General features: G+C 44.0%; 1 protein-coding gene across 1 annotated transcript in view; it reads right to left on the reverse strand.

Moving 5' to 3' along the window:
* LOC138513739 (cystine/glutamate transporter-like) overlaps positions 1-18,305 on the reverse strand; it is a 128,352-nt gene that overhangs the window by 42,148 nt on the left and 67,899 nt on the right. The window contains exons 6-7 of the mRNA XM_069628823.1: positions 16,169-16,213; positions 4,209-4,332 (exon numbers count right to left, since the gene is read on the reverse strand). Of these exons, the coding sequence (XP_069484924.1) occupies positions 4,209-4,332; positions 16,169-16,213 (169 nt within the window). The remainder of the gene's footprint in view (positions 1-4,208; positions 4,333-16,168; positions 16,214-18,305) is intronic.

Here is an 18,305-nt window from a genome sequence, read left to right on the forward strand (position 1 = left end):
TCGGAAGCAGAAGTGCTGGGAACACTTTGGTCCCCAGCGCCTCTGCTCCCGATCCACGACCGGCTGTCATGGAAAGGAAGATGGAACTACACCTAGTCCCTTCTCTCCTTTACATGGGGCCATTTTATTTGTTTACATTTTTCCCTATTTTTTGAATGGCTGCCAAGGATGGCGGCCATTTTGTTTGTTTACCTTTTTTACATTCATTTCCAATGGCCGCCATGGAAAAGGAAAATGGACTTCATTTTCCCTTCCCCGGTGGCCAGTTTTTGACATCTTATTCTTCTGTTCCGAAACTGAGCTTTTCGGAACATAAAACAAAAAGGCTCTTAGTACCCCAGTCTTACGGACCATGGTACTAATAGCAATAGGCCCCTATTACCTGAAGTAGTAATTACCCCCTTGCTCGGGGCCTACTGCTTAATTAAAGGATGTGGGATTCTCTCCTATGGTATTTATTGAAATACTGTGTGTAGATAGATATGTAAAAGAGAGTTTTTGAGTACTACACGTCATGTGTTTCTTCTTTGTGTAGGTTCAGGCACTACCAAAAAGAAAAAGTAACAGAAGGGGCTTTTCATCCCATTGTGCTGCTTGTTTAATGGTTTGAAGGGATGTGCACTGGTTGCCCTCATTTTAGGATGTGTTCACATACTTTACTGATCACATACTTAAGAGGCCTGGGCTTCCATCACTATCTTTAACAGGACTTCCATACTCCCAACAATAGGGTTCCCCTGCTCCTCCACTTAAAGATCCACATACCTCCAATGAAAGGTTCATATACTTTACAGAGAGAACTCTGGTCACATCTCGTGTTTATAGCCCTCACATACACCTCTCCAAACTATGGGAGCAAATACTCCTCAGCACATGACGTCCATTCTCTTTAGAGTAAATGCTAGAACAGGGATCCTCTTCTTCAGAAGAGGACAAACATGCTCTCTAGAACAAGACTTGGGTGTGCTTTACAACAGGACTCACTCACAGTTTACAAATGCTCTTGGACATGATATACAAACCTCCACTGGCAGTAGCAGGACTCACCGGGTACGCTCCATCACATTACAGGCATTGGATTGTAACTTTGGTAAAGGTTCCAAGATTAAAAGAAACCTTAACATGTTTAAATGTATTTGTATAGCAAGAAAAGCTTTAGAAAATACAACTTTGTACATAGGTAGGGCTGGCTGGGCAACCCCAAGGTTTGGTGCCTTACAATAGTAAATTAACTGAAACGAGAGATACATTGACCAGGTGTAGGAGTCAGCAAGTTGAGACCACACTGACAAAGAATTATTACATATGAACATTTACAAGATTAACATTTGGAGTATTTACATATACTTCAATATTATCCATTTGCAATATCTACATCTATCTACAAGTTATAAAGCTGTATGGGGTACCAGATAGCTTGAGTACTCCTTCAAGGGAAAGGAGATGTTTCTTCAGGGCAGAATCGAAGGCAGAAATAGTAGGGATGGACTTGATGTCATGCGGTAGGACGGTTCTGTGACAATGAGCAAGTAGGATGAAGGAGGAATAGAGAGAGGTAGCAAATGGCAGATGAGGGACAGAGTGGTTGAGGCAGGGTTGAGTTCTCATGGTGCGATGGAGTGAATAGTGAGACATGCAGTTAGCCAAGTAGGGAGGAGCTAGCCTAGGAATGGCTTTGTAGAGCAAAGCAGTTAACAGGGATCAACTGCTCCAAGACAGTTGCTTCACATGCAGACATATCGCAGAGGTGGGTGGGGCTTGAGGGAGGTAATGGATTGCACAGCTAGCAAAGTTAAGTCTGTTGACAAGGGGGGTAAAGAAGGAGAGAGAGTGAGCCCCAAGAGGAGACTGGAGCGGTAGCCCAGCCTATTGAGGATAAGGATGGAGATGACAGTCATACTGGAGAGAAATGTGGTTTTGCTGTGGATTTTATGTATACTCAAGAGGTTGAAACCAACACCTGTAGAGGCAATGACCTATTATAGTTTCAGATAGATGCTCAAGGTAAACGCTCGGCTGTGAGCCATGAGGCGTGGGGTAAAAGTGTCAGTTGAGCTGACAGAACATAGGAAATGAAGGGTGAGGTGTACGAAGCCGGGTTACTAGGTCACCTCAGCTTGGGAGGAGTCAAGCATTAGGAAGTGTAGCGCATCCAGTGGCAGTTGGTGGGCAGGCAGTTTGTCAGGAAGATGGCTCCGGGCTGAAGGAATGAATAAGAGGATGTTTGTGTCATAAGCAAAGGAGACAATATGCTATGAGGTGAATAGGAGGGGATCAAGAACCGACCCTTGAGGGACCCCAATTGGTAGAGGGGTGGCAGCAGATTCTCACAATTCCAGGAGGCAAAAAAGGAGCAACCAGCTAAGTAAGAAGTCATTCAGCCAAGGGAAGTCCCTCTGAAGATGAAGTAAGGAAAAACCGCCAGGAAATAAAAGTGGCCAGTGGTTTTGAAGGCAGCAGTTAAACAAGGAGCATGCAGGTTGAGTGTATGTGGGACCAAACCGGCAGTATTGAATTTGGAGACTAGATCAGCGCTGCTTGCATAGAGTGATGGCTGCAGAACTCTAACTGGAGGGGGGTTGATAAGTTCAAAAACCAAACACACTAGGATGTTAAAATATTGCAGAAATAATGGAAACCAGTTAGTTATCAAGGTTGTTGGGGTCTGGCGTAGGTTTTGTATGAGTAGTATCAATTTGGCTATCTTATAGCAGGCTGCGAAGATCGTAATGGACAGGGAGAATTTGAAGAGAGGGAGTGGTAGTTTCATGATTTGGTAGTGTGAAGGGGTCTGCAGGAGCGCATGCAGAGTTGGCAGACCAAGGATGACTGACAAATCATCTGCAATGGTAGGTTAAAATTGGGGGGAGGAGAGGCGGAGGGAAGAGGGAGTGAGTGAAGGGTGGCATTGATGTCGCAGATTTTTTTTAAGTAAAAGTAGTAGATAAACCCAGCAGAGGGAGTGGCTGGACTGGATATTGGTCGTGAAAGTGGGCACACATGGACTTTAGTGGGTTGAAGGGGTGTGAGTGGAGATAAGAGGGTTGTGAATTAGGATGACTTGGCAAAGTCTAAGGCAGATGAGAATGTAGAAGGTTTTCTTGCAGGAAGCAAGGAAATAAGGGGAGTAGTTTCTCCACAGTTATGAGGGCGAGAGGGGTTGAAAGAGTGGTTGGGATAATGGTGCTCACACGGAGCAGCAAGTGCTAGGTTGACATCTTGAAAGGTATTTTCACTGGAGTCAGCAAAGGGTGGAGAGAGCGACTGGAGGGATAACTTGACTTGATTAAGATGGCAAACTATAGAGTCAGAAAAAATAAAAGGTGATGGCTGGAAGGTTTAGATTTAATCTTAACCTCTGGCGCTGCTCTGGGCAACCCTGCCAACCATCGTTCCTTAGCCTGGCAAGCAGTTATAGAAAGGGGAAAGGTCATATACAAGTCAGGCTCGATACCACCTCAAAGGGGCAGTCGAGCCCAAAACTATAGAGTCAGGACAGAATGTACACTTGTAAACAAGGGGATGAGGACCACAGTGGAGATGGGACAGATACAGTGGCATTTAGGAGAGAGTTGCCAGAGAGCGGAAGATCAATGAAGGGAGGTGAAGACTCAAGAGAGGAGGAGGGAAAGGTGAGATACAGTGAATTTCCATGAAAGTAAGTTGACTGTTTGTTTGTGTAGGGTGACCAGAGAGTGGTCAAAAAGTGGGGAGTCAAGTTATAAATGGTTGGTCTTAATTATCTTAGGGAAATTCGATGTTCGCATTGAATATGGCAGGAACATCAGAGTCTAAGTTTTGGAAAAAAGAGATTAAGAGAGCCAGGTGTATGAAAGATGAGTTATGGCGAGAGGAGTTGGGGCAAGGAGTTAGATATCAATGTGTTCTAAAGAGGAGTGGATGAGGTTGGTGGGTGGAGGGGCAGAATGGTCCTCTTTACTGCCCAAGAGACCCGCCCTATCCACTTTCTTGGATATGTGAGAGTAGTGGAAGAAGCTTGGATCATCAGTCTAAAGGATTTCTAGTGGGCTTTATCTAGGAGGTGCGGGAGGGTTGATCCAGCTTTCGGTGATGGTCATTACTGCAAGACGAGTGAGGTGGAGAGTGCAACTGGCCACTAGGAAAGAAAGTGTTATTACAGAGGGAAATGGCATTCCAGATCCAGAAAGTGAGTTCAAAATATTCCTCTGCATTGTGGTTAAACTTACCATGGCTACAGCTTCTGATTCCAGCACCTCCTCGGCTGTCAGGATGGTGTAATAGGAGACATTGGTGAGAATGTATGCAATAGTGACAGTAATGAGAGATACTATCACTGTTATTGGGATGTTGCTGAAACAAAAATGGAGAATACTTTTGGAACTTGCACCAGGGATATCAAACTCCAGAATATTTCTTTCACCTCTATTGGTACTGGAGCTATCACGCTGCTGGCATTAGTGATACCTTCAACACCACATAAGATAGTAACACGCAGATGAATCCCTATAACTCCATCATCAGCAGTCACAAAGAAAATCACCAGATATATTGTGAAGCGCTGTTCGGTTACCAGACATTTTGTCGAAAAAAAATGGTCGACAGGACATTTGGTCCAAATCATTTGGTCGAAACACAAATGGTCGAATTTTTTTTTTATTTTTATTTTCACTTTTTTTTTTCGACCACATTTTTTCGACCAAATTCCGTCAACCAAATGTCTTTCGACGAAATGACTTTCGATGAAATGTCCGGACACCGCGCTGTTCAAAGGTCAGATTGATGGTTAGAGAATCTTCATTGATGGTTTCTTTGCATAGTGATGATACAGTAGTTAGTAAATTAAACCAGATGCTGGTGGGGAAGGATCTGGAAACAGTGAATGTGGATAGCAAAAGACAACCATTAAGCACATCTTCAGTAATAGCAATATTACAGATCTCGGCAGTCATAGCCATCCAGTGGTTGCGGTGGTGGGCGAGGGTGACGGCATTAAGAGACTGAGGATCCCTCTTGAGAGAAACGGCTTTGCTTGAGGCCAGCATCCGTGGCATCGTCCTTAATTCCTTGGGCCAGTGTGTTCCAGCCGTTAGGAGCCAGGGTGGTGAACGGCTGAAAACGGGAGGCAGCACCGACGGGTGGGGAAAGATATGGGTAGCAGAGCTTTGGAAGGAGAGGGTGAGTAAAAAGAGACTGATTATTAGCTGTATCCAGGCTGTGGTATTATTGGTGGAGAGGGAACGCATGGATACATTTTAGGACAGGAGGAAGGAACGCATGGACAGCCACCCCTCATGAAGTCAGTGCACAGAGGTGGGCGAGGAACGCGGGTAGCAAATTTCAATATCTTGCTGAGAGGAGCAAAGGATTAGAGGGAAAGTCCCAAAAAGGCTGGAGTAGTAGTCCAGCATGCTGAAGATAAGGGTGGCAACGAGTGCTTGGTAGAGTGAAATGGGATATCGGGGGAGACTTTACAGATGTTGACGAGGGTAAGTCTGGCAGCTGTAGTAGTGGCGGTGATGAAGTTTTGAAGTTCAGGGTTTCTGTCAAAGAAAACCTTCGATGGTGGGCCGTGGGGATGGGGTAAGGGAGAAAGGATGTAAGAAAGGGGGGACGCATGCACAGTGCTGGAAAACAGGAGAAAGATCACTTCAGATTGAGAGGAGTTCAGCATCAGGCCATGCAGTGCCATCGAATGCAAATGGAGAATAGGCAGTTACTGAGGTGGCCTTTGGGATGAGGAAGGGGAAGAAGGGGGGGAAGGAGAAGAATATTTGAGTATCATGAGCAAAGAAATGATATGAGAACCCAAAGCAGAAAATGGGTCCGCCAAGAGAAGACATATGGAGTGCAATGCTGGCAGGGTCGAAGTCTCCTGCAGGGAGATATGTAGGCGGTTTCAAGATTCAGGAACATGTCAAAGGATTGACCAGTGGGTAGAAGGACACGCAGTACATGACGTTGCCCTGAAAGATGATGTGAACGAGTCTGAAGACTGGAGGGATGATGAAGGAAAGTGAGTGTGGATGGTAGATGGCAGTGGTGAGCCATACTGGGGAGTGCTGCCGTACCCCCACGCATATTAACATGCACACTATTCACACCTCTAACACCACCGGAGATATTAACATAGAGCAGGAAGCATTTTCAAGGTCAAATTCTGGAGCTGCCACAAGGAATGGTAGATGTTCAATAAAATAAAGCATTACACAATCGACATCCATGACGCACAAATCGACCAATCTCTCCTCTGGCAGCTTAACAGCGGATAAGAAACAAATCTTGGAAAGGGATTTTCTTAAGTGCCATCACAAACATGCATGTATTTAAATTGAACTTTTCAAATATACAAGAAATGTGAAAGTAAACAAAATATAAACCGCATGTGATTGTCCACAGTTAATGATTCCCATCATAGATACCACGGTAAGCACGTCACAACTATTAATGTACATTGAGGAGAAGATTAGTCCTGTACCGGATGTGATACTCTATCAATGAAATACCCTGCACACTACAAGTATTAAACCCAGACTAAAGAACAGGTCCCATTTCATCGTGCCAATGTCTAAAGACAACTAGATTGACCTCTTCTTTAAAAGGGTCTCAAAAGATCTACCGGAGTACAAAGAAAAATTGTCTCACAAAAAGCATTTTTTCAATTGAATCTTATGAAAGTAGGAAAGTTGGCCTTTGATAATACACAGCTGGACAAAGGTATCACTCTAGAGGATGCAAAAAAGGAGGGAAGGTGGTTATTATTAACCATGCAGTCTGCATTACCAAAGCGAATAATCACGTAGCTACTTAAGGATGTTACGTTCAATTTCACACACATGCCACAGCAGAAAACCAACAGATCTTACTAAAATTACTAAACATGTTGTTCAATGATCGTCTAATATCATTTTCAGAAAAAGGATCTGTTTTGCAGTAGAATTACCCAAAGCACCTGTTTTACCAAAACTACAGATAGCGAATGATGCTTACCTGCCATTCGGACCTGGAATAAGTAGAATTGGATCTTTAAATAAGCACCTATCAGAATACATAGATGTTCATCGAAGCAGGTTTGTGTGTAAAATGAACAAATGAATGTGTGTCGGGCGCGTGGCCAGGTGGCAAACGTAGCAGTCCCTTTCTAAAAGGGCTCAGACGGGTGCCCCCAGGATGAGGCTGGGAGACCGAATTGAGAGGCATCTCCGAAGGCTCGCTTGGGTGCCCTAGTGTGCTGGTAGCACGGGGGAACATGTATTTATCCCCGGTTCAGTGGCTGGACTGCCTTGGCAGGCTGTACCCGGGTGGGTGGTTTCGAGGGCTACATGGGCAGTGCTGTTGGCTGGTGGGGCCTTCACTTTCCCTGCAATATAACAACATTCCAATCGGCTTTATCTGCCTGCATCAATCTATTGCTTCTGTCTGTGGCCTGGTCTGTTCATAGGAGTTGATTCCGCATTTCCAGGTGACTTACTCCCCTCTCCACATCTTGGTGCAGAAGTTGGGCTTTGTGTTCCTGTCACCCGAGGGCTCCTTGATCAATCTTTAACCCTGGTACCAGGAATGCTGTGATAAGTACACGATGGCAGAGCAACTCAGGAGTGGCAAGGCCTCATAAATGCTATCTCTCTTAGCAGCACACCAGATAAGACGAGGAAGCAAGAGGTCAGGGCAGAGGTTCCAATCCACCTGGTTCCCAACAAAGGCCCACTCTTGAATGTGCTGGCTGAAGAAATAAATAGATTCTAGTGTGGTGAAGGAGAGTGGTTGACTTTCGAAGTTCCACTTGTGAACAGTCCTTTGATCAAGTGGAGTTATCCATCAGAGTCGTGTCTCTTGTACAAATACTCAGAGGCCCACGAAGATCCACCCCACACGGGAAAAATGGCCACAACAAACCGCAGCTGATGCTCAGCCTCCATGATATGTCTCTGTTGGAATGCTAAACATTGAAACCAAACGAATTGTGTGTAAAGACAGCATCACATTGAATGGGGGCAGTCATTGGAGTGCACAATTCGTTTGGTTTCAATGTTTAATCATCTAGGGTGCCCAGGGTTCTCACAGTGCTTCTTTAAGATTATTATTTGTCAAATTATTAGGCGCACAGATTATAACTAAACACAACGGCAGACACATGCTGAGTGCACTTGTCTCGTGCTGAGTGCACTGAATCTCATTCAGTGTTTGATAGTTTTCTTCGTCTAAATCTTCATTTCATGTGTTTTACTGAAACATGGCTCTCATCTTCCAATACCTCGATTCCTGCCTTTTTCCCTACTCCTGCCACTGCTTTCGTGCACACTCCCTGTCCTGCAGCACATGGGGGTGGTACTGGCATTCTATATTCCTAATCTTTTGTTACCTCTCCTTCACCTTCTCTCCCTACTTTCTGTATTTTCAATATTCCTTAACGACCTTTGTAAAACCGTATTCTCGTACTTTTCTACTTGTTTGTTGCCCTTCAGGTTCGGCTGTTACTTTCTGTGAGGATATTGACGCCTTACTCTCTGCTGTCCTGTCTTCTTCTACTCCATTCATACTCTTAGGTGACTTTAATCTCCACCTTTCTTCCATTCATGCTTCACTTCTATTTTTTGCTACCCTTGATTCCTACCACCTTTCTGCTCTTCCCACTCCCCCCTCCCATGTTTCCAGCTCTATTCTGGCTCTTATATTCGTTTCTTCATTACTGAGCCCTCCTGTATCTGCCTTGCCTATCTATTCCTTTGATCACCATCTTCTATCTTTCTCTATTTTTCCTCCTTCTAGTCTATCTTATTTAGCTGGTTCTGAGGTAACCACCTACTTCTGTCGCATTCTTCGTGCTTTCAATACTCCTTTATATGTTTCATCCTGCATTTCTGCTCTTCCGTCTCATTCTGCATTCTCTGCTCTCTGTGCTGACGATGCAGCAACTTATCTCTCCTCTTCTCTTGATATCCTCTATACAGTCTCTTCCTTCTCTCCCAAACCACCTCTACCTTGGCTCTCTTCCCATCTTTGCTCAATGCGGCAAGTTCTTTCTCATCTGCAGTATCGTTGGCGCAAGTCCCTCTCAGAGTCTGATTCCCTCTCCTTCTGCTCCTATCATTCTCTCTACAATGAGGATATTCTTGCAGCTAAACGTGCCTATTACTCAGACCTTCTGCATGCACAGTCTGCTCACTCCAGGCATCTCTTTCAATCTCTTTCTTGTCACTTACACCTCCTATCCCTGATCATTCCCACCATTCTACTCTCACTGCTCCTGATCTTGCTGCTTATTTTTCTACTAAAGTTGCTTCACTTCATGCAGCTATTATTCCATCATCCTTTTCCTCTGCTTTTTCTTCCCTCACCACCATAATCTCTTTCTTTCCCCCATTACTAATTTGGAGACATCTTCTCTTCTGACGCACTCCATCCCACTGGTTCACCTTCTGATCCTATTCTCTCTTCTCTAATACCCAAATTCTATCTGTGTCTTGTCTTCTATCTTACCACTCTTCGTAATACCTCTCTTCTCACATCGATCTATCTTCCTTGCTTTAAGCATGCTTCTATGCTCCCTATCCCCAAACCATCTCTTGACCCCTCTCTTCCTTCTAATTTCCATACATTCCCTCTTTTTCCCTACCTTTCTAAACTGCTTGAGCGATTAGTCTATACTCAGGTTCCTACCTTCGTTAATGATAATTTCATCCTTCCTTCTCCCCAGTCTGGCTTCCGTCCTTGCCACTCAACTGAAACTGCTCTTCTCTCCATTTGTGATTCCTTGCTCTCTGCCCATTACACTAAACATTCTTCTCTTCTTTTACTTTTAGACTTGTCTGCTGCATTTGACACTGTTGATCACACTTTACTCCTAGCTTCTCTGTCTTCTTTTGTGTTTGCTGACTCGGCTCTTGCTTGGTTCCGTTCTCATCTTTCTAACCACACTAACTCTGTCTCATGGGCTGGTTCCTCCTCCGAAACTTTTCCTCTTCTACATGGCCTCGCCCAAGGCTCTGTTCTTGGCCCCTTTCTCTTGTCTCTTTATAGTTCTCCTATTGCTGCAATTATTTCATCCTTTGGGATTTCTCATCATTTTTATGCAGATGACACACAACTTTTTCTCTCCTTCTCTTCATTTACTCCGGCTATTCAAGATAAATAAACCTCCTGTTTGCTTGCACTCAACACTTGGATGCCAGGCCACTTCCTTGTCCTGAACACATAAAAAACTGAAGTTCTGTTCTTCCATGATACCACTATGCCACCCACTTCCCCTCCCTCCTGTGTCTTCTTCTTTATCTCTTTCCAGCACTGCTTGTAATCTTGGTCTTTACCTTGACATGGACCTAACCTTTTCCCTTCACATTTCTACTATCTCTCGTTCTTGTTGCTTCCATTTCTTTAATATTTGCATAGCTTGTTCTTGTCTGACCTTTGGTGCTACCAACATCCTGATCTCTTCTCTTATTTTATCTCACCCTTTTTACTGTTCTACTATTCTCTTTGGTCTTCCTCTCTCTTGTTTGGCCCCACTTAAGTCCATCTTCAATTCTTTTATTTGTCTTCTCTACCAGATATCCCCCCCGCAATTCCATTCCTCAATCTCTGTCTTCGCTTGGCTGACTTTCCTTTTCCCCTCGACTCAAATGTAATTTTCTTTGCATTGCGTTCAAATCCCTCTATGGTCTTGCTCCCAGTTATTTGTCATCTTTGGTCGCTTTCTATGCCCTCACTCACTCCCTTCGCTCTCAATCTAAATTTCTATTATCTGTTCCTTGCCCTCCATGTTCCCTATTCTGATTCAGTTAATTTTCTCTTCCTGCCCCGTACCACTGGAACTGTCTCCCTTTACCCCTCCATTCTATAGCTTCTTACTCTTCATTCCGTACTTCTCTAAGGAACTCTCTTATCCAGTCTGAATTCTCTCCTTTGAAAATGTGTGTAATTGAATCAATCTTCATTTTTATTGTACTGTAACTTTTTTTCAGTGTTTTGCAGTAAAGCACCCAATAAATGCCAAATAAATACGAATAAAATACAAAATACACTGCATTTTCTCACCTTCCATGAATCCCACAACTAACCGCAACATGTTTTCCTCCATTTCCATCGTCACTCCGAATGTACAGGGACTAAATTCCCCATTGAAGCAGAGATGGATACTCTCCCACTTACAATGCTTAGCTGGTGGTGGTCATGTTTTTGTACTTGAGATGCCTCTGTTGCAAATTCATGAGCACCACCTTAGACATCTCTTCTTTCCTATTCAGTTCTTTGCAAAATATTTTTTAAAAAATGTGGGTTGGCGTTCTCATTGACAGGGAAATATTCGTCAGGAAATGAGCTTTACTGAGGGATCCAGATGGTCAATTTCTTATGAACAAGGGCCTCAGGTGATGTCACTTAGTGATGCTGGCCCCCGTCTGCACCCCCAAAGATGTTCAGAACATATTCTTTAATGAGCTTAACCCTATCTTATCTGACTTTGGCAAAGTTTTAATAATCATAAGGGGCAACTTTAATTACTTGCCTAATTCCAATGTAGATAAGACTATCCTGCCTACCCAGTCAGATTTCCGAAACGCTAATGCCTTGTCGAAGCTGTTTCAGGAGGTAAGCAGAGCGCCATTTGGACCGTGAAGCCCAGTATAACTTCATTGAGCAGGTGCACCTGCCTTCTTTAACTAGCCTAGACCAAGATCTTCTGGAACAAACTATTACTGAGGGGTAGGTGGAGGCCGTATTAACTCTGCTTCCAATCAATAAAGCCAGTGGCCCCAACGTCTTTCTCACCCTATTTAGTAAATTTTTTAAGAACCAGTTGATTTCCCCTTGACTAATTTATTCAATTCCTTTTTAGGCTCCAACTCGGTGACTGAGATAGGGGCAAAGTCACCAACAGTTATGCTCCTCAAACTTGGGAAATCAGGGTTAGATTGTGACCTCTTTCGTCCAATTGCTTTTTTAAACACTGATGGAAAAATCTACATGAAAGTATTAGCGTCATGAATGATGAAAGTCCTCCCTACCATCATATATACGGATCAGTCCAGTTTTATAATAGATAAAAAAAAACATGATAATATTCAAAGGGCAAGTGACCTAATAGACATGGGTTCTCGTAATAATGTGAAATGTTCCTTGTTGGCATGAGACGTCAACAAGACATTTGACAGACTGGATTGAGGATTTGTTGAAGAGACGCTCCTCATCTTCAACGTTGGGCCTAATTTCAGATCTTGGCTACTGGCAACAATGTCGGAGCAGTTCACGAAAATTAGGATAAATGGTCACCCAATACACCTCACTAGTGTGACACACCATGGGTTCTCTTCATCCATCTTCATACCTGTCCTCCCGATGGATCCTCTAGATAGGAGCATCAGATCAATCAGGGATGTTCAAGGAATCACTTGGAGGAGAAATCTCCCAAACATAGCTATTTATGCTGACGATGCTCTCCTATTCCTTAAGCATGCCGATAGCTTTCTGCCTTCTGCTTTAGTGGAGCTTACTGAGTTAGGAAGGGTAGCTGACTATATAATAAATTACTCTAAATCTCATGGTCTAAATGTACCAGAACCAAGGGTGACAATACTCTCTTTTCAAAAGTAATACCCCTTAAAATGATCAAATTCTTCTCTCGATTGCTGAGGTATCACACTGTCTCCCTGCCTCAAATTCCTATTCAAACTCAACGTAAGCCTGCTCTTCAAATAACTCTCTCTTGATTTCAGTATATGGTTACCCTTGGGGTATCTTGGATAGGTAGGATCTACACTATTAAGATAAATATGATTCCTAGGCTCGTCTACCTCTTTAGAAGCCTGCCAATAAAGATCCCTAAATATTCTTTACAAAACTTATAAAAGAAAATATTCAAATTCATTTGGCGGTAAAATCCCTAAGAACTCCTACAAAGCCCTAAATCTCTCAGAGGCAACGGGTGTCTTGGGGATGCTTAACATCTGGAGATATCTGGTGGCCTCCCAAAAAGTTCACATTCACAAATGATCTTTAGCATCTACACTATCGGGTTGGCCACATCTTGAACAAACAGCTACATTCCTTCCGCTATCCTCATCTCTTTTGTCAGTGGGGTGACAATCAGAAGTGATAGGTAGCCCACCCCTGGAGGCATCACTAGTCACCTTACACTACTGGGACAATGCACATAGGCTTTGGTGTATAAAGCCTGGCCTTGACCCACTCTCAACAGGCCTCTGAAATCCAGAATTCACTCTCAGCCCAAACCATTGGGGTGAATGGGGACCTTCCAAGATTGAGATGCCATGGGGCTTCCTCTTTCATTTGAAGACTTTAAACTTAAGCTTTCTCTACCAGAGGTAGAAAGACTGCACTATCTTCAAATTTGCCATTGGACTACTAATCCCATGGTACCTCTTCTATTTACTTTGGTGGTGGATATCTTCTTTTTTTTCCTTACTGGAGATTGGGCTCTCACAATATGTGTGGAGCTTGTCTCCAGCAACAACAAAAATATGATGTGCACCTTGGACGGGACCCTGGTATGAAAATAGCTTTCACCCCCTTGTTAGGGTTGCATACATGGCTGTTATTGGCCCTGAAACCTTGCAGGGGACCTCATTTAGCTCGGGCCTGCCTAAGCTCAGATTGGCGTGCCATTACCGGCCATGCACACCCCCTGACGTGGGAGTGAGGGCTACATTGTACCTGCCTACCTGCTTGCGCCTCGGGTCCTTAGCAGGCTTTGTAATTCCTAACTGTGCTTCACACGAAGCATACCTCCTCCTGAGTCTAACCCTGACTGCTCAGACAGGGTCTATAAAGGTGAAATAGAGCACAGTCTGGGTGGAAGATCAATGGAATTCTTTTTTTAATACTAAGCAATCGGCAAGCTATACTCATGGCATCAAATGATTTCACAAATGCTACAATTCCCTGTCTACAGCAACACTTTTACATTGAATAGGATTGGGGGAATATTATCACCAAAAAAAAAGGCGTTACATTGGATGCTACATTTGCCACCTCACTGGCCACTTAATTGCCACTTTATTTATGAATTAGTATGAAATAGAGACTATTCACACCCCGGGAAGAGTACTCAGCCAATCGGGTGGCTGCAAACGTGGGTGAGAACTACCAGTGTACAACCTGCGTTTTCATCCACCCGACAAACTTCCCTGGATTTTTCTGTCCCCCCCTCCCCCCTTTCCCTCCTCCAGTCCCAATGCCCCTACCCCCTCCCCGACCCTCAGGCAAGTCATTTTAGCAAAGTAATCCTAAACACCACTATATGGTTCACAATGCATAGTCTAGAATTTTACAAATGGGGGACATGTTTGATGTGGTAAGCTGCATGTTTGATCTGGTAAGCTGCCATAAATAAAACATTAAAGCTCATAAAGGTCATCTATGCTAGCAGTACAACCAGCTAAGACCCTGCATACATAGTCTCCACAGATATCAAGTTGTTTGTTTTAACACTGGTCCTACCAGACTCCATGTGACTAGCAGTTACTCATATGGGCAATACTAACATGAAATACCAAGCGTATTGTTAATTGTCATGTTACAGCATTGGGTGTGGAAAAAGTAAATACGTCATTTTCACGAGTACCCGGTACAGTGCGTGGGTATCCTTGTAGGTGGTTCATGTCAAGAGCACGTGATGTATCTGTCTGCAGAGGGCTGGCTCGTGTGCCCATGGTCTGAGGATGTGTTGGTCAGGACTGTGGTGTCTATAGAAGTTGGGTGGTAAAGTGAAGCGTTTGAATGTCTTTTAGGAGGGTGTTCAATTGCCACTCGAGAGTGGCTTAGTTGGTACGCGCATTGTATTTTGGAACATACCATCTGGGCGTGCTAGTTGAGGAGCAGTCAGTGGAGACCCAAATGAGCATTTGGAGCATATATCCAGTCTGGCCGTGCAAGTGTCATTTTATTGGTGACCTCGGGTAGGGCAGTTGTGAGGAGGAGTCCTGAGGTACTGGTATCCCTGGCAACAGACGGTATGTAGCGCCGGTCCTGTATCACAGTGCAGGGAGCTGGGGAATAGATACGGGAGTAGGTAGCAGTGGGTACCGAGACAAGAGTGCAGTGAAATCATAAAAAACTTAAAGCTGGGTCTTGGATGTCAGCGCTGAACCCTTGGTTACTTCCAAATGAAAAGTATTCAAAAAAGAGAAATCAGCTGTCAGTAAGATGTTATAAGTCCATAAAGTTTTTAATTGTCATTTTGGCAATGTTGCTCAGCCAGACGACACGTGTTTCGACCTCTTCTAGGTCGTCCTCAAGGCAATTCTGTCTGTAATCCAGAATCCGATATGGTAGAAGCTTGTAGAAAATTAGTGGGCCTTTTTTGGCAAAAGAAATGGTCCGTGGTTTGAGGCTGAATCCAATCTGATTCTAAATGCCTATGTCAGGACGCCGGCCCTCACTGGGCTCATTTACACATTACTCAGGGATTTACCTCAGAAATAGCGTTGATCACTAATTCTGCATGGCCAACTCCACTGGGAGAAATACATGAGACCTGACATAGGCATTTAGAATCAATCAATGAAAATAACCTTTTTTTAGCACCCCGGGTTACTGCTTTGGGAACCCAGGGTGCTCATGGCGTTAACACCTCGTTCCAAGGGCTGGAACGGGGGGTAATGGCCCAGAGCCCTTGTTACCCCCGCTGCAGTCCTTGGAACGGGGTGCTAATGCCACAATAGCCAATGTTTTACTGCACAGCCACATTCTGAGTTTCTTTACTGAAGCTCATTTTACTGCCAGCTTTTGTTTGGAGATTATTACTTCCACATAAAAGCATAACCGAATGTGGTAATTACCTCATGCAGTAATTACTGCGTAGAGTAAATACCGGACCATGAGGTCCTGCGGGTCTCTAAAGTGGGGAATGACAGAAAGGTATGCATGACGTCTCATCATGCAGCCCTTTCTATGTACCCAGTATTTACTGCATGCAATAATGATAAATGGGCATGGTGGTATTACCAGAGGCAATAACGCCCAGCTCATAATCACATCCCCAATCTCAAACGACATTTAGGTCTACCAGTGAAGGACTCTGCTTTCCTAGGCCATAGAGCTTAGAGGAACTTGTGACAATTTTGCACTATGAAATTGTATGTAATTGTTCTTTACATTTAATTTAATTGTTAGAAATATTCAGGGGTCATCTTTTTCATAATTGAACTCACTGTTCATGGTTAATTGAACTCACCGTTCAGGGTTTATAATCTCTTCTGTTACAAAGTTGACATAAAACCTGAAAATATAAATGGCAAAGATGTTAAAATTCAGATCTGAAATGGCTGTGTTTGGAGCACATGTAACAATTGACAGAGCGTTATCATAATAAGCTATCAGATAAACATTGTTTGAGATATTTGGCCATAGCCGGCGAAGAGGGATATCAGTATCAGCCTGCTTTGTGGTTTGGTGCGTACGAGATGTGGACAGATTAAGAGCTTCTGGAAGTAACTGAAAAAATTGTAGTAATGGAATTACCACACGTTTTCTACGTCCTGATCATAGATGTATTTGCAACAAGGCCGACTAGGCTCAGGCCTACGGGTGCAGATTGCCAGAGGAGCATCAGTTTATTTTCAAATTACTTGTTATTTCTTGAGCGTAAAGCCAATTTTGTTTCTCTGAGTCTGGCTGATCCACAACACTGAGTAATTGTGAACTGTTCCTGATCATGATGGTCAACCCATTATGGAGGCAGTGCATACAGGTATTGCTTTCAAAACAATGGATGAATTAATTCCAGCGGAATTACCTCTGGAGAAAATGTCCTCCTCTCATGCGCAGTGTATGACACTTTGAGGTCAAGATGTATTAAACCTCACCTATTAAAGGAAGGTCTTTCAGAGAATGGGAGCGCAGCTATGTCCCTTCTCCTGGGGAACTTTGACTGTGATATCACTAAGTCAGTAGCAGGCTTGATTTACGGGTCGTGGCATGGTGTCAGAGATTAGTTTGGTGTCCAATTAACAGAGGTACTTAGGCTATCCCAGTGGCTACCACTGAGGGTGTTTTAGTACAGTATTAATAACCGACTGTCCCCTGTGTTACAGCTACACATTTCATATGAGTATTCCCACCTGAGCTGTGTGCAGGTAGTGTAAGGGTGTAGAAGGGGGAGACCGACACAAAGGTGGCATGCTTTTAGGCAAAGACTTTTATTTATACTAAAAGAAAGAAGGAAACCTAACTATCCCTGCATTAACCAAAACTAAGGAACTGTCAGAATGTCCGTAACTAAAAAGTCCACCGTCCTGTGTCCAAATCCTACTTCTGTCCCTTACACTTATAAATGAACTAAGCTGGATCAGTCTCTTCTGAGTCCAGAAGAATGACTCCCTTCTTTTGAACAAACACAGTTCATAAGTATTGGGAATGTCTCCCTTCCCCTGGCCTTTCTCACGTTCATATTTACAGTTCCACAAAGTAGGGGGAATGGCTTCAGTCCCCTGGCCTTTCTCAGGGTTGTATTTACAGTTCCACAAAGTAGGGGGAATGCTTTTTTTTAAATCCCCTGGCCCTTTCTCACGTTCATATTTACAGTTCCACAAAGTAGGGGGAATGGCTTCAGTCCCCTGGCCTTTCTCAGGGTTGTATTTACAGTTCCACAAAGTAGGGGGAATGCTTTTTTTTAATCCCCTGGCCTTTCTCAGATATTATTTACCCAGTTTCACAAAATAAGAGGAATGACGCCCTTCCCCTGGCCTTTCTCACGCCTCAGATGAGCATCTCCAGTGACTCACTTGACCTCAACCTTACCAGATACTGCGATGAGGAAGAAGCCTTGTTTGAGGACCTTGTCCGCATGCATGTTGGGTCCTTGACCCCTGGGCATGCTTGACTAATTCTTCACAGTATTTCTGGTACACTCCCCTGCCAAGAATACTGTCTCTCCTCCAGAGGGTTTTGGACCCTGTTACGTTTTCTTATACTTGGGTCCCAGATCCCTTCACATTGATTTCTCTTTCTTGGGTCCTCAACCCCTTTACTCTGACTTACCTGGTCTGAGACCCCTGTCTCTGTGTTTCTCTTTCTCCGGTCCAAGACCACTTTGTATTGATTTCTCAGGTCCCAGACCCCTGTATCTGTTTCTTTGTCTCTGGTCCCTGACGCCTTTACATTGGCTTCTCAGGTCCCAGACCCCTGTATCTCTGTTTCTCTTTCTTGGGTCCAAGGTCCCTTCACATTGTCTTCTTGGGTCCCAGACCCCTTCACACTGGTTTATTGAGTTCCCTTGAGGCCCCTGGGCTGCCCCCATACCATCTGTATGGGCTCTCAGTCTCTCACCTCAGTCTCGGGTCTCCTGGCATCTTCCAACAGTTCTTCTGTAT

The sequence above is a fragment of the Ambystoma mexicanum genome, chromosome 12, assembly GCF_040938575.1.
Source record: "Ambystoma mexicanum isolate Mex_15411 chromosome 12, UKY_AmexF1_1, whole genome shotgun sequence".
In the NCBI taxonomy this organism is placed as follows: domain Eukaryota; kingdom Metazoa; phylum Chordata; class Amphibia; order Caudata; family Ambystomatidae; genus Ambystoma; species Ambystoma mexicanum.